This window comes from Atractosteus spatula, chromosome 5, assembly GCF_055471065.1.
Source record: "Atractosteus spatula isolate fAtrSpa1 chromosome 5, fAtrSpa1.hap1, whole genome shotgun sequence".
Lineage (NCBI taxonomy): Eukaryota > Metazoa > Chordata > Actinopteri > Semionotiformes > Lepisosteidae > Atractosteus > Atractosteus spatula.
In genome coordinates, this window is record NC_142710.1 from 50,774,720 (window position 1) to 50,791,377 (window position 16,658).

At 34.6% G+C, this 16,658-nt stretch overlaps 1 protein-coding gene across 1 annotated transcript in view; it reads left to right on the forward strand.

The window, feature by feature from the left end:
• The window catches only part of chl1b (cell adhesion molecule L1 like b), a 71,576-nt gene that overhangs the window by 36,830 nt on the left and 18,088 nt on the right, over positions 1–16,658 (forward strand). Inside the window, exons 19-25 of the mRNA XM_088915691.1 lie at positions 3,336–3,558; positions 4,753–4,868; positions 6,534–6,738; positions 7,768–7,887; positions 11,316–11,495; positions 12,359–12,400; positions 15,094–15,165. Coding sequence (XP_088771817.1) covers positions 3,336–3,558; positions 4,753–4,868; positions 6,534–6,738; positions 7,768–7,887; positions 11,316–11,495; positions 12,359–12,400; positions 15,094–15,165 — 958 coding nt within the window. The remainder of the gene's footprint in view (positions 1–3,335; positions 3,559–4,752; positions 4,869–6,533; positions 6,739–7,767; positions 7,888–11,315; positions 11,496–12,358; positions 12,401–15,093; positions 15,166–16,658) is intronic.

Below are 16,658 nucleotides of genomic sequence, written 5' to 3' on the forward strand. Positions count from 1 at the left end.
ATTGACGTTACAGAAAAAATTTACAGAGTTCGAACTAAGCGCAAAAACGTGAACTTTGTGAAAGTACTATGAGGTGCCATGTTATTGCAAACTCACATTCGAGTTCCCATGAACTGCAACATCATTCGGCCCTTCCTCCTCACTAGTCTCTGTAATGACTAATGTACTGTGATGTTCAAGCGAATAAAAACAGGTGGTGCAGCAGCCATTTCACTACAGAAATATTCCAATATGATCTGCACACACAGTTAACAAGTAAGTAGTATTTGTTGGCAAAACCATATTGAAATCGAAAGCAATATTTCTGTTGGATTTAAAGAGATGTACTGTATTCAAAAGCCTGCTTGTTTCCAATGTCATAGAGCTGCACACATCACCAGATGTTTTGTTGACTCATTCTAGGGTGAGTTTCCCAAAAACTATTAATCTTAGAGACTAACGAGCCACTTTACGATGTACGTATGTAACGTACGTGCTACTTTTTCATGTGTTTCCCAAAACCCCTCTTAATCGGTCATTTTACAAGTGAGTATAAAGTACTTCTTTGTTAACCCCGCCCCTGAAGTCGCTTAGCAAAAAGCATCACAAGTCGATTGAAAAACAATTAATTGACAATACTTTTATTATATGGTGTTGGTTTTGGTCCTTCAGTGGGATAAAATAAAGTTGTGAAAAGGAATATGAAGTCAACATGACATTATAATTTAACAACCATTTACTGTAAGTGAAAGCGTATAGACAGGCACAAAATGAGACATATTGTTTATAAGAGAAAATAAAAAAATGACTGACAACCAAGAAAAGAAAACCAAGATTGACTGTGTGGACAGTGTATGTGTCCTGCATGACGTCTTTAAAGCAATATTTAAAGCAATATTTTTTGGTGCACTGCCATTGTTAAGAATCACAGTGTTTCATGAGAAAATACTGTTGTTATTGGGTGTATTGGAACTCCATTTTAATTGGTATTATTAACATGATATCTGGAAAAATTAACTACTAAGCTTGGCATATGTCAATCAACAAATACAGGACCTATAATCACATTTAAAAACAAGTAGGTCTTAGCTTTACCATCAACAATCACGACAGAACATAAAACGGTATTCAAACTTTAAATATTGTATTGACCGCGAGCTTCGGTACGGAATGGAACAGACGTGGGACTCAGGGAATGGGGTTGAACAACACATTTAATAACCAGAAACAAGGAAAGGTACACACACAGGGACAGGGGTTACAGCGCTGCACATACACTAACACACACACACGAAGGGAAGAGACTGTCTCCCAGCCTCCGTCCCACTCTATACAGTTCTGTAGTCCCACACCCAGGGACTGTTCTCAGCCCACCTTGCGTGCGCATGGCTAAAGTGCCCTGCATGGCGTTACATTATAAATACATATTAGATCCAATGATTTAACTTAATGCATTACTGCATTTCATCATGAAAATCATCATCTAGTCAAGTATAAAACTTAACATTTTTTTGTTTTTTTAATTAAATGTATTGTAATGGATTGGGGTTCTCTGGGCATGTGCCCTCGCCGCTCCCATACAAATACAAGTAGAGGAGAAAATGCAGATACTGTAAAAGAAAGAAAACATAAACAGAACAAAAAAAAACAATTAACTGCCAGGGGTAATGAGGTAAATATTTATGTAATCAAGTTATATGTTTACATATATTAAATGTTTCCCTTGCTTTAGCATTTTTTACATTCTTTATGGAATTTAAATAAAATTTAAACTCCACCTCAAAAGTACTAAAGGAGGGAGTATTATTGGACCATTTGACTTACGAATATGAAATTTACCCAGGGTGACTAATAAATTAATTACTGTATAAATAAATGTTCTTTTTCCAAATTTCCTCTTACATGGTACAACAAAATATCAAAATCCTTAATATAAAATCTTAGTATTCTAAATTTCCAGAGAATTGTCATGATGTGAATTTAATGTGCTCTGTCTGGCGATCTCTGTCGCTAAAGTTGGCCCAAGAGGTAGCCAGTTTAAGAAGCACTTAGTGATTAATGAGTGGGTCGGGGAGCACGTAGATTACGAAGGATTTAACATGCTACTTTAGTTGCAATGGATTTTGGGAAACGCTCGTAAATTTACGATAGATCTTAAGATCGAGTTTACGATGTTCATAGCGCTACGATGCTTTCGGGAAACTCACCCCTAAATCGCAAAATCATATGGCACTGTACATTCCTTGAAATTTCATTTATTTTGTGGTGTAAATTGGAGATTTTACAAGTTACTGTATACATTTAACTTTTATTGCGGTTTGAAATGCTATCATCAATGCTGATTCTTTCTAACCCTGAAATCTGAAAATAGCATTGCAGTTCCCCTGTAAGTGGTATTTAAAGCTCTTGCTATGTTTTTTTCAGTATACGGTTCATAAAACCTGATCTGCATATTGGTAAACAACTTAGGGTGGAGTGGTGGCTCTGAGGCTAAGGATTGGAGCCTGTGACTGGAAGGTTGCTGGTTCAAATCCCGCGGCTGGCAGAGGAATCCTACTCTGTTGGGCCCCTGAGCAAGGCCCTTAACCCCAACTGCTCCAGGGGTGCTGTACAATGGCTGACCCTGCGCTCTGACCCCAAGCTTCTCTCTGTGTCTGTGTCTCATGGAGAAAAGCTGGGGTATGTAAAAAGATGAATTCCTAATGCAAGAAATTGTATAGGGCTAATAAAGAAACATTATTATTATTTGAGGCTCTATGCATCAGCTCTATGTATCAGAACAAAAATACATTTGTTTATATGCTTGTTGTTCACAACCAGTCATTTTTTTTCTGGTAGAAATAAATGTTTTGTGTTTTAAATGTTTTAGAAGTAAACCAAAGCATTTCCAAGAGAGTTTTATGCCTGTGAAAAACTGTCAGTATTATATCAGATTTTATGTATGAGCTAAAAAAAAACATTTCTCAGCAAATTTTAGAGGGAGGCAGGAGATAATGAATTGCTGTAACAAACTAATCTTTGAATAAGGTATTGGTGGACCAGAAGGTAGCACTTCTCCCTCTGGCAGTTCTCAACTCTTGAGTTCTCAAGGCAGTCCCCCAAAGTAATCACCAGTGACACTGTGCTCTAGGAGGTGCTGTCTTTCAGATGGGATATTAGACCAAGATCCTGTGGCACTGTCTGGGAAAGTAGGGGTGTCAACCCCAGTCTCCTTGTATAAATTCCAGTAAACCTGAATAATGTAGTCTACCTTAAAGTTCTCCACTTGTGCTATTACTGTAGGTAGTGGGGATGGATGCTGAAAATTTCATTGGAAAAAGCAATAATCCTTTTGTTGTTTTATGTTTTGCTCCTAGCCTCTGAAACCTATTGAACAAAATGGCCCTGGGCTTGAGTATAAAGTGAGCTTCAGGCAACAGGGGAGTGAGGAAGACTGGACAGATCGCTTCATTAAAAGGCATTCCTTTGTTGTCAAAAACACCCCAACATTTGTAGCATATGAAATAAAAATCCAAGCAAAGAATCATTACGGCTGGGGTCCAGCACCCCAAGTGGTAACTGGTTATTCTGGAGAAGACTGTAAGTGCTCTCAGCTTTTTTGTAAAACTATAGAAAGCAACTTTGGCCCCTAGAGGGCAGGCTTTAACGTGTCAATAGCTCACAGTGAGGGACTGCAAAAAAACAAACATTTTGACCAAAATATTGTATTGTGCAATTTCTTGGGGCTATAATAAGTACTGAACTACAGCTATTACATGCCATTTTCCTGAGAGTTAAAAAAGTGAATTGGGAGTTGTTGTTTTTTTAAGGAAAAGAATAAAGAACAAAAATATCAAACACTATTGATCAACCCATGTTCCTTACATTTAATCTCCCTTTCACATTCACCTGCTAAAATGATAACATCTTATACAAAAAATGTGAGTTGCATTTAAACTACCTGTGAAGGAAGGTCAGACAGTTGATTTCAACTGTTTAAGTACCAGCAATTTGATCTACGGTACTCTGCTTGTGTAGATTATTCTCCTTTATTTGGTACCAGACAATGTTGTCTCAAAATGCAATGTGTGACATTAATTAGATGAGCTACTTGAACAAGTCTATCCATAATTTCAGACAGAACAAACACACTACATTAGGTTAAAAACTGTTTTTTTTTAAGTTATACTGTACTGTATATCCTTTTCTTCGGCTTTCTTTTGGAGTTGCCTTCAGGATATTCCCAAGAAGTGTATTTGTGAGATGTAGTCAGCTTAGCTTTGTCCTCAGCCTTGTGCTAGGCTGTCCTGTGTTAGGATATTTTAATACATTTTTTCTGGTGGATTAGATCTCTTAAGTGTCTGGCAATTTATAGACATCGTTAGCATCCACAGTGTAGAAAATACTGTAACATAGTGGTTACCCATGACATTGAGGGTAATGAAAACTTTTAGTTTTGTGTCAGCTGCAGAGATGACTTTTAAACTTGTTTCAAGTTATATTTGTGCAAGACATCTATGAAGAAAATATTAGAAGACTGTTCTGTTCTGTCTAAAATTAGAAGACAATATAGAAGAAGCTAAATTCTTCATTAGTATGTAATGTTACATAGTCTCAAATTGTTTAGCTGTCTTCATGCATGCACAGTAAAGTAAGCTTATTATTAAAATACAAAAAAATCAAATTTAGTATTAAGCAGAATATGAAAAAATGGCATGCAAACCCAGTTACTCTATGAAGGTATCAGTAATATTAATCTACAGTATAATAACTTTTGATTATGATTGTTTTCAGTTCCGTCAGCTGCCCCTGACAATGTGGAAGTAAAAGTTCTTAACAGTACTTTAGCCAAAGTCAGCTGGTCAAAAGTTCCAAAGGACAAGATTAATGGACACCTTGGAGGGTATAAGGTAAAGAACACTGTCCAGCAACTTTTTGGGGCTATGATTATATATATATTTTAGGAATTGTAGAGTGTCTGCGATTATAAAAACATTTAGGTCACAAAATAATTAAGCTTTTTTTGCTTTTCCTGTTTTCCTTTAATTGAAAAAGAAAAGAAGATGATTAGCCATTTGAAATTCTATTTGAGAAACAATTATAACAATTATTAAAACTATAGTACAAACATTAATAACAAAATCATTTAAAGAAATTACTTCCTTGTGTGTGTGCCCACTATAAACCTTTTATACAAGATTAATACAAATGATACAGACACAGTACAGTAAAAGTAACAATCCTATTTTTTCTCATGGTTTTCAAGATGCAATGTATTGTAAATCCGATATAGCAAGAACCCACATATCTCTAATAAAGGAAAAGTATTAGAACATTTTTATATGCTCTAGTTTGTTTTTTGAAAATGTGATAAGCATTTAAATATACCATGCTGCTTTAAAGATAATTGATTTAAAGAACACAATAGTGTGTTACAGAAGCAAAATAATGGTGTATTGCATCAGTAGTAAGAAAACTACTTACCATACTATATTACAAAAAGCACAATCTGCTGTAACAACGATACTATATATAACAAAAATACAGCAAAAACCTGTAAAAGCAGCACCTATTATATGAGAAAAAATACAATCTGTAACAGCAGTACCTACTATGTTATCATAACAATGAGTGTTGACATAGTGTTTTAGTAGGTCAGTGTTGTTAATGTAATAACGGTGTAATAGAGATGTTTGTTTTGGTCTTCTTTGCTGTCCTCTTTATGAAGTTATTCTTTTCATCTTTTATCCATCCCCCCATGATCTGCCAAATTTTAAACTGCAAGCAACATCAACTTGTTCAGCATCATTTTTTGCTTGATCAATAGCTGCAAGCGTCTCTTCTTGAGGCACAACTTTGTTGATATTTTGTACACATACAGTCATCACTCAGCCACTTGTCTTTACTTTGAGCTCCAACAAATGAATCTGGCAATTGTTCAATTTCTATCACAGAGAACAATATTCAGTGGTGTGATTCAATGTACTATAAAAAATAAATGGGGTGATGGTGGGCCACTCCTGAGCTGCAATATAATGTATCTGTAGCTAGGGGCAATATAATATGGGTACTATAGGTATATCAAATAAATTCTTATTTCTGGTTCTTGGAATCCTGTTAGGTTAGATAAGAAATTTTGAAGGCATGGGAGAGCCCTTAACAATCACCAGTAATAACAATAGTAATAATCAATGTAGTTTAAGACATACCTGTATTGTCTAGCAGGGCAGTGCACTTACATATTTATAGGATTGAAATTTTAGAGTGTGAGGGAAGGTAACAGACTGTAAAGTTACAAATGTATTTTACATGAACTCTGCATACTTAATACAATACCATGATTGCTTAGTCGAACACATTTCATTAGAATAGTTACATTCCCAAGTCTGGGTTTCTTAAGTCTTTCTTAAGTCTTCGAAGAAGGGTAAAATGATAAATGTAGAATAGGCTGAGTTCAGGTGAAGATCATGTACATTAACCTTGAATGTTTCCACATGATCTTTATTCTGCATGTTTTGTTTTAAATGTTCTTTTTATTCTAATTGTCCGTATATTTTTTGCCTTCTTCTTTTCAGGTTAGCTGGTGGAGGATGAGGAGCTTGTTAGAATCTAAGAAAAGCCACGGCGAGAAACACATGTTAACATTTCCTGGGGACAGACATCATGGAATGGTCCCAGGCCTGAAGCCTTTCTCTGAGTACACTCTAATTGTCACGGCCTTCAATGGACGGGGCAGTGGTCCAGGCAGCCTCCCTGCCACATTCACAACTCCAGAGGGAGGTAAGAATGATGGTGCTACTGGATTGGCAATGGGTATAATAGCAGAAATAAGCCAGTCCTGCGTTTTAAGAATACATTTGTTGACTGCCCTCTCTAAACAGTTCAAAGAAAGGACAGAACACTTCACAGTCTGTGTTCTTGTGGCAGTCATAAAAGAAAACAAAAAATAACTTTTGAAACATCATTAAATGAATGAGGCTTGATGTATATCTTGTAACTTCAGCAGCCCCAGTGTCTATGTTATATATTTTCCTTTCCGGGGACTTTATAAGTCCCAAACCTCTTTACTCATATGTTTTTTCTTTTTAAAAATAGAATCAGCATTGTTTTCTGTTTTATACCTACTGTGTTTGGAAACACAATTTGGTAATGGTTAAACCTGCTGTGCTACAAAGGAAGAATGATGGTGAAACTCCAACTTTCCAAGTCATTCATAATTCCATACTCTGTGTGGTCCACAGTATCTTTAGATTAGAACCAACACTACAAGCCTGCAGAATTTGGGAGAACAATGAAACACCAAATTGTTCTTCACTGCTTTGCGAATCCCAGTCACAATCATCTAATGGTATGTTCCAATCTGAACGCAGAAGTGTCTCCTCCATGGAACTCAAGCCACACAAGCCTTTACTGCTTGATTCTCTAGGGATTCTTTCTGTGCTCTTCTTTAAAGGATTTTTACATATCCCTTTTTCACCTTGACCTCCCTTCACTCTAAATGCATTCCCACTTTTTTTATTTATGTACACATTGGCCTGAAATCCAGTCAATTACCCAGATATGTCATCTGTTGACCTCACTATTCAGGTCTCCCCTGTGGCCAGCCACATAAGAAAACTCATGGTTCACCAAGAGAAACTTGTAGAATTTCTCAGTACCTCAGTCTCTCTATTGCTTCACATCAAGAGAGTGGCAGTGTGATGGAAAAATAGTTATCTTATTTAGGTTTTACAGGAAATATTTGTGGAAACTTTATGGAAATATTTGTTCCTAACTTATTTGAATTTTTTTATTTTAATTATTTTCCAGTTCCTGAAAAAATCCAAATATTTCGTGGAAGCCCTCAGACGAATTCAGTAACTCTTGTATGGGCCCCACCACTGGAACCAAATGGAATCCTCACAGGATATCTTTTGCAGTATCAGATAAGTATGTAAAAATTAAACAAACCTAATCTCAGTCATTCAGAGCTAAGTCTCTATCTTTTTTCCTGACTATTACTAGCAAGGAGCACAATAGTATTTTGCATTGTAACAGATATGTTTTCAATATTTAAAATACTGTCGTTGTTATTTCATATGGAAGCGCATTGTTGTCATCAAGAAAAAAAATAACGAGTTAGATAGTCATTATGAGAAAATGATCTTGTATTTCAAGATAGCAGACTGTCTCGTAATAATGAGATACCTGTTGCAGATTATCTTGTTATTCTGGGATAGCAGATTATGTTGCAATTCGGAGGTTCTTGCATACTTTACGTGATCATCACGTGATAGCACAATTGTCATAAATACCCACATTATCAATAGCTGACTCAGTTTTAAGTAGTGGAATCGATTCTTCGGAACACTCATTCTTCTTTAAAGATACTGTATACAGTATGTGAGTGTCTTCATTGTTAAATGATGTGCACATTAGGTAGAAATTGTAACATTTCACTTTGAATAAACCCCAGTGGAAAGTAAGTCTGTGCACATTCGGCAGCGTTGAAATGTTTCAGAATGGTAAACCCACAGTTCCAACTGAGTTATCGGTAGCTTCTAGGTGCTGTCATTGCACAATATAACAGGTTGTTCATACACTCAAATGGTTGTTGTTATCTCGTAACTGCAAGATTTTCTTACTTGATAATGATGATCGGGATTTTTTTTCTTGGATGGCAGCAATGCGCTTCTGTAATCTCAAACCTCAGAAGTATTTATTTTTACCAGATACTTGTGGTTTTGTAACTTAATGAAAACAAAACCGGTTTGTGCATACAGTATCTATTTGCATTAATTATGTGACAAGTAAATGCTGGCTGTTATTCTTAAGAATGCTAGTACTGGATGCTAGTAATAATTGTTTTTATTTAATTTTAACTAAAACTTAATTTGATTGATGCAGTATGCTAGTATTGATTTACACAATTAAGAATTCCAACCATTGCTTAGACTTTACCACTGCATGATATTGCTATTTTGTTCTATTTTCTTTCATGTTTCAAATAATGATAAAAATAATTCTATGAAGTGCCCCACCAAACTGGGTGATGTGTGGCACCTTTTATGCACCACCACTTACTTAATTACCACTTACTTAATTATAATAAACAGATATCTTGTTCATCTCTTTAATTTAAATAATTCATTTTCAGAGACAATGAACATCTGTAGGAAAAGAACATTTTGTTTAAGCATGCCATGAAAAAAAAATTGTTTTAGTACAGGAGGCTTATGGGGTGCATAAATAAGCAATATACTTTTTATCATCAATTAAAAATGGATGTACACAGAGTCATAACTTCTTAAACGTAATACTGAAACCATTCCTACTATGATGACTAAGACTATGATGAATGGAATCAGTTTTGTTCTGTTATTTCCTTTTAAGCTTCCAAGCCTGTTTTATATTGGCTTGAAACATATTGATTTCCTCTGAAAACTTTTCAAGGCAGAAGCTACCAGGGAGGAAGTGACATCTCGAGCTGAAAGAGTTGGAGGTTTGCCTTCTGGCCTCTGCTTGTCAATTTTTTATTCTGATCAAAATAAGAGCTACATAAGCAGGGAGCTGGAGAGGGCTGTGCCTGGTTTTCCCAGTGCAGAAATCTCTGCCTCTAGGACAGACTTTCAATGAGAGAGTGAGACAGTGAGTGGAGCCTTCTGTCTCCTGAGACAGTATCAGTGACATCAAACAAGATATAGGGCTTGTTCTATAGCACTTCACTAATGATGCCAGGTCAAAACGTACAGCTCCACTGATTTCCCTTTTTGCTGACCACTGACAGGACACCGACATTTTTGAAGGAGAGGCATATGTTTCAAATTCATAGACAGTTACATTGGGAATTTCAACTTATTTTGCTTTACACCAGTAACAAATAATATGGGACCCATTTGTATATAATCAGCACTCTTGTTGGTGATAATGTAAAGTGAGCTCTTCAGCATTTACATTCAAACTACTTGCAACTGTTTTTCTATCTCACAATACAGTAAAGTACCACTAGACAAGAGCTGCAGTTGGAAATAAGGCAAATTAGTGTTTTAGGAACTGCTTGTAAATTCTCTTAATCATAGAGTTTGCTTTTTATGTTTTGGTTTCATGTAAAAAAGAACAACAGTATACAGTACAGTATATTATAAAACATACAACATGATAGAAAATTCCCAAAACATAACAAAGAACTCCAAAAAAAATATTTGTTTCATATTTTTTACATTACCAGACTCTTTTTAATTAAATTAGATATTGTGCATCACAGCACCATGTACTTTCTAAAGACGTATTTGAACTAGTGACGGCATGATAGCATAGTATCATTGCTGCCTCACAGCTCTGGGCCCCTGACTGGAGTTTGTATGTTCTCCCTGTGTCTGCATGGGTTTCCTCCAGGTCCTCTGATTTCTTCTCACTTAATTGGCTTCCGAAAAAAATTGGCCTTGGTGTGATTTTGTGCATGTCTGTGTCTGTGTACCTTCCAATGGACTTCCTGGGAGAATCCTGTTTTGCGCCTGCCCACTGCTTGCCAGGATGGGCTTTGGCTCCCTTGTGGTTGGATAAAGTGGTTAGAAAATGGATGGATGGATGCTTGAACTAATGAAAAGGAGTCCTGTGTAAAATGTGTACACGTGTCTGTATTGTATCCTAAGTGGCAACGGAATGTAATGCAGACACACAGGTGGTAAAAGACTAAATTGAACAGCTGAAAATATCATTAGATGAACATGGAAGGTGAAATCTCATATCACTGCACCATAATATATACCGTGAGCTTCAGCTCTTCGGATTGATTGAGTTAGTGTCACGACACTGTAAGAAGGTGTAAAATGATAGAATGAAGCTTACTCTGAGGTTAAAGTGAATTTAATTTGAATATTTTAATTGGTTTTAGTTCTGAGTTTTAACATTGAATAATAGATATACTGAGAGACTTCAAAAATAAAAAAAAAATATATTTAGAATCAATTGCATTTGTTGCATGTTAAAGCTTTCCAGTGCATTTGTATCTTTGCAACAAAAATGGTATGCATTTAACTACATCACCATTTTAGAAATGTGTTTAATTTGATTATAATTTCTATAAAAATACTATTCACTGAAAGAAATTATTTTCTTTATGTACATACACTGTAATTCAAACCAGAAATACTGAAAAATGGAGCTACTGTAGCTTAAATACGAACAATACCAGCCTTCAAGCAAACCGATTGTTTAACCTCATAATCGTTTGATCCTCAGGCATAAAGGAGCACTTTGGTTTTACCATCTCATGTTACTATTGTTTTTTTAATATATTAATGCAATATTAATTTAGAAATTAAGGGTTAAGAAAGCCTAACCAGATCAAACTTTTTTATTCTTGTTTTGGGCTTCAGTCAATGACACAGATGATCTTGGCAACCTGTACATAGTCAACATCACCAGTCCGACCACATCAAAGTGGGTGGTCCAGGACCTGCAGACCCACAGCAAGTACAAGTTCTACCTGAGTGCCTGTACCAGAGCGGGGTGTGGCAAAACAGTCACTGAGGAAACCGTAACCTTCATGGAAACACGTAAGTGATGAGTGAATGTGGAAGAGAGGGGGAGAGAGTAAGATCAGTGGTGTGTGCATGTGTACTGGGTCAGGGATTTAAACTCTGCCAAGCTGTTCAGATTATCATCACTGTACCTCTTTATTCATAGACATCTCATAAAGGGAGTGTGTTTGTGGTTCCTTTATCTTTTAATGAAAGTACACATTCATGGATTTGAAAGCAAAAACAAAATTCCAAAGTACTTGGAATGTAAAACACAATACAGTGTTATTTAAAAATACTTGTAATTCTGTGCCATAACGTATACAGGCTCTCTCCCTCTACAACACCCTGTTATTTTTCTTTTGTTCATCCTTATTTTGGTCTTTTTTTTTTCAAGTAGGAGATGTCATTTTTTGTTATAGATGACACAACTTTAAATACGGTTTCTCTTCCTTAAAATACAATAATGGCAATATCTTAGCATCTTGACTGAATGCAGTCTTTTTTTTAAAGGCAGATAAAAATGAAGTCATTTTTTTATAAAGAATTCATATTTGTAAAAGATCTCAAGGGATGTTGCGTAGTGTTGTGCAGTACTGTAATATTGTTGATCTGCCAGCAAGCAGGTTGTGATAGAAGTGAAAACCTGCCCAGTAATACAATGCTTTGCACAAGGAAAAATAAATAAAATATGGCATTTATGTGGAATTCTGTTTAGGTTTTTACATCTTCCATGTATTCAAGCATACTGTCTAGTATTTCTTTACTTTAATTCAAAAATCAGTGCAATGCATTAAAAATGACTGTTATTCTTTCTTGTGAAAATCATCGCATGCTATTAGCCTACAGTATATGCTTGAGAATACAGTATATCATTCTTCACTCTTTTCTTTCAAAAGATGTTACTTCACCTACGGAGGTGGCAGCTGATGTGAACTTCAGTATGTAGTTTTCAGATTCTTTACGATTAAAGTATAAAACAGCTACAACCTTTTTAACCTTTTTTTTACTTTCTGTTTTAATTATATCAACAGACATTATCCAGGGTTAGATATACTGTGTACATGAGCATCAGACAAAGCAAATACACTATCTATGTATCTAAGCCCCAAAGGTTATGAGAACGAATCTGATGTGGTTGTACAATTATATTTTTATATGCATATATTTCAAAGTCCTACTACTGGCACCATAAAGTCCATTAAAAATACTTTATTCACTCAAATTTAGGATGTCCTCCAATTTAAGATGCACCTTTAATTTATGATGAAAAAGTGTGTCCTAAATTTGAAGGAATACTACTATTCATTCAGAAACAGAAATGGGACTATTAAATTGGATCTCTAAATTATTAATGTTTGAGTTATGAAATATGCCTGGTGGTATAATTAAAATAGAATATATCCATTAAATGTAGTCTAGGAATAACATAACAGTAGATAACATCCCAGATTCCTAAGCAACTTTTTTGTTTTTCTGGAATACAGGCCCCTGGTACAGTTCTGCTTTCGTCAGAGATGTCTTATCAAATAAAAAAGGATACTGGCTTTACAGATCGTAATTAACACTAATCCAGGTCTACTTATTAATAATATCAGTAAAACAGTAATAACTGCTTTCTTACACGTTAAGACAATCAATTATTGAGAATCTTCATTGTGAATTAATTTTACAAATGATAGGTAGTGCAGTATAGTATATAAGCACTAGTTTTTGATCATGTATTCACATGTGTGTTCAACTTGGTACTGTATATCGCTGTTAATAGTTGTTCCAGATTGACCATGCTTTCATTGGATTATATGATTTAAAGGAATATCAAGAAATCCTTATTCAAGTGGTTGCCCCAAATTAAAAAAAAAAACTGCTGACTTTTAAGTGCATCTCTGATGAGTGGACTGTCATATTCCACTGGGATGATTAGCAAATGCTCTGATGTGTTCTGCTTTGACAGCAGAAATCACTAGAAAACTGGACGGAACTGCAGGGAAAAATGCATGTACATTTTCTTCAAAAGAAAGCATACTGTATCTCACTTAGGACTGTTACCATTTTAATTTTTGAGATCCAACCCATATTTAATGAAATTTTAAATGTTTTGAGAATTTTGCCTTTTCATTTATTTACATTGTTTTTTTTTTGCTTCTTACATTATAAAGCTATTTATTTTTTATGTATTCTGCAAGAGAATATATTTTAATACAAACATACAGTATATTGCCTGCAAAACAAAACACTTTTTCTATTTCAGAACTGTGCAGAAAATCCCAATAGCATTTGATAAATGCCCTTGAATTATATAGTGACAGTGTCTGTTGTTTCTGTTAAACATATTTGATAATAAATATTAATAGTCAATATTTCTGCCTTAAACATTTGTGGTTATACTGTATATTTTCGTTTTCTAAAATATAGTACAACACAAAATAACACATGAAGTATGGGAGCTTGCTGGCTATGCTTGCTTTTCTATGTGGGAAAATTAAAATAGCAGCTACACAGTTTCACCTTTTAACACATATATATGTGTTTTTATTTTAAATCGAGAATACAATTATGAGCTTTCTTCCAGAACACAGCAGTCTAGACCTTCTGTACTGCCTGTATGCAGGAAACAGGTACTCTTATTTAATCTCCACTTAAACCATGGTGATTTTAAAAGGTCTGAGACACTATTTAAATTATGCTTTGTCATTGGAAGTTGTGTTTCTGAGTTAGGTTACATGTAAGAAAAGTGAGGTTACATCTCAGAAAAGTAAAATGTGTCCTGTGTGACTAAGCTACTATAAGTTTTCACATATTAGAGACATTAATTGTAATAATTATATAAGTAATTTGCTACATGTTACATACAGTACAGTAAGAGCTCAAGATATTTTATTCAGTATATTGAAATGCATGGTCATACATCTAATTTACTTTTAATCTCACAACAAACCTCGATGTTCACCCTGTAGATTCATTTTCAACGAGGACTGCCCTTGAACATACTGTGCATTTGAAAAAGTTAAAATATTCAAAAATACTTACTGACTTTGCTTTAGTCTCATAATTGCTCAAATGTAATTGTGCCAAATGCCCATAGAGGAAATTAAGTTCTTTGACATTGTTTATGCTTGGCTAGAACACATTTCCTTTTTTTTCAAATCCGGTATTAATTTTAACGTAATAACACACAGCTAAATAATAGAATATAAACCACCAGTGATAAGTTTCTAACTCTTGTAGGGAAAAGAAAAAAACTGAAACAACTATAAAAAATTGTATAATGTACCTGTATTTTTCCCCTGTGCTGTATTGTAACTTTTCTTGAAATACATACAGTATTATGTATAAGTCTTCTGTGCAAATAAGAAACTTTCTAAAACTTGTATTTATGTACCTAACCTTAGATATTTTGTATTCAAATTGAACATACCTTGCTGATTATTTTTTCCAGAGTACAATAAGATGTGTGTTTATCCATGCTTATTAGATAAGATACTGTAGATACATTGTGTGGTTGTTAATGATGCCGGTAACACTAACCAATTGGATTAGGAATGGATTTCCATTGGTTCTGACTTTTCGCCATTTCTGTTGTCAAGTCATTCATCTGTGTATGATGCTCAACATATATCTTTCTTTTTTTCAGGGCAGCCCACCACTCTTTCTAGTCCAAGCACTGCTCTTTCCCCTGTTGCCAATGTCACCCTTTCTTCCATAGGTATAAAATACATTCCAAAATTCTACTTACCTATTACAGTTATGCAGCACTTCCACCAGTTTCTCTGTCAGAAACAAACTACTATTAAAATGATTGAGCACACACATACAGTAAATGTGTGTATGATCCCAGATTTTTAGCTAATTATCATGATTCTATGCATAGTAAATAGTACATTCCAGTGTCAATACATGTAAAAGAACGTTTATTAAGTAATTTTAAACTGTATTATTTTATAAATAATGGATCACATGCATCTGAAATGTCTGAAATGAACTGAGCAAATATACAGTACATTTAATATCTTTATGATGGGTTGAATCTCTTTACCACATACTATAAATGTGGTTTGTGTTAAGAACTGCACTGTTGTTAGATTTTACTTATCCAAACTAACAAGGTTGTGTCAAAAAAGTAAATACCAGCCAAGAAATAATCCAAGACTCCATTTGCCATTTAGATAAAAGGCCGGTTTTTAATCTACATTATATTTTCAAGTGGTATAAAATGATATTGAAGAACATGCTCTGTGGAAATCCCATCCTGTTCAGACTACACTACATTTAAATGTGGGCTGCTGAAAGCTGTACATTGGAATATTTTAGTAGTTTCAATTCTCCTATTAGTCAGATTTCTCACACTAGACACTAACATCTTTCATGATGTTGCTTCTTGATAGTGCAACCTGCTGTGCCAGCAGCTGCTTTCAGCAGGATTTAATATCAGTGAGTGCTGGAAGATGATAAACACTTGCTGTGATGGATATTTTTAGTTTTGGTCCTGTATCATAGTTTTGTGTACTTTCTAACTCCCATATGAAACCTATGATGAGTTTAATTATGAATGTTACAGCACCACAAGCTTGTCATTTGTAAATACATGCAATAACTGATTCTGATTCTGATGTACTTCCTTTTGTGTTTCTGCAGTAGTTGTAGTATTGACAGAGGGGTGTTTGTGTCAGTTACACAGAAATGCTTTTATGTTTTATACTGCATTGGTCATTAGATGTATACATTTATATTGCTAATGTTCAAAAGATTTACATCCATAAATGTTAGACATCTATGGATGCTGATGTTTTGAGGCTCCCACATTAAAGTAATCATACATTTATATTTGGCTAAATAAGAAGTTCAATATGTCTTGCAGCTCACCACCATTTGATACACAATTTTAACCATTATGTTTGGCATTTTAAAAATCCTTTGAACACTGTTTCAAGCATTATATTTGCATTCTTTTTGGCTTGGCAGACTTTTTTCATATAGTTGTTCTGAATGAATACTTATGTTTATAAATTAAAATTAAGGGTATTCTTGAAAATGATAAAGTTCTTTGTCTTATTGTACAAGAACTATAAGAAATACAGTCATTATGTATATACTATATGTTTATATACTTGGCAGTGGTGAAATAAACTAAAAAAAAGAAAGCAGTAGAAGTCAGCTGCATTGAACTATTAAAGTTTTTTAATGGTTGATTAGACTGCA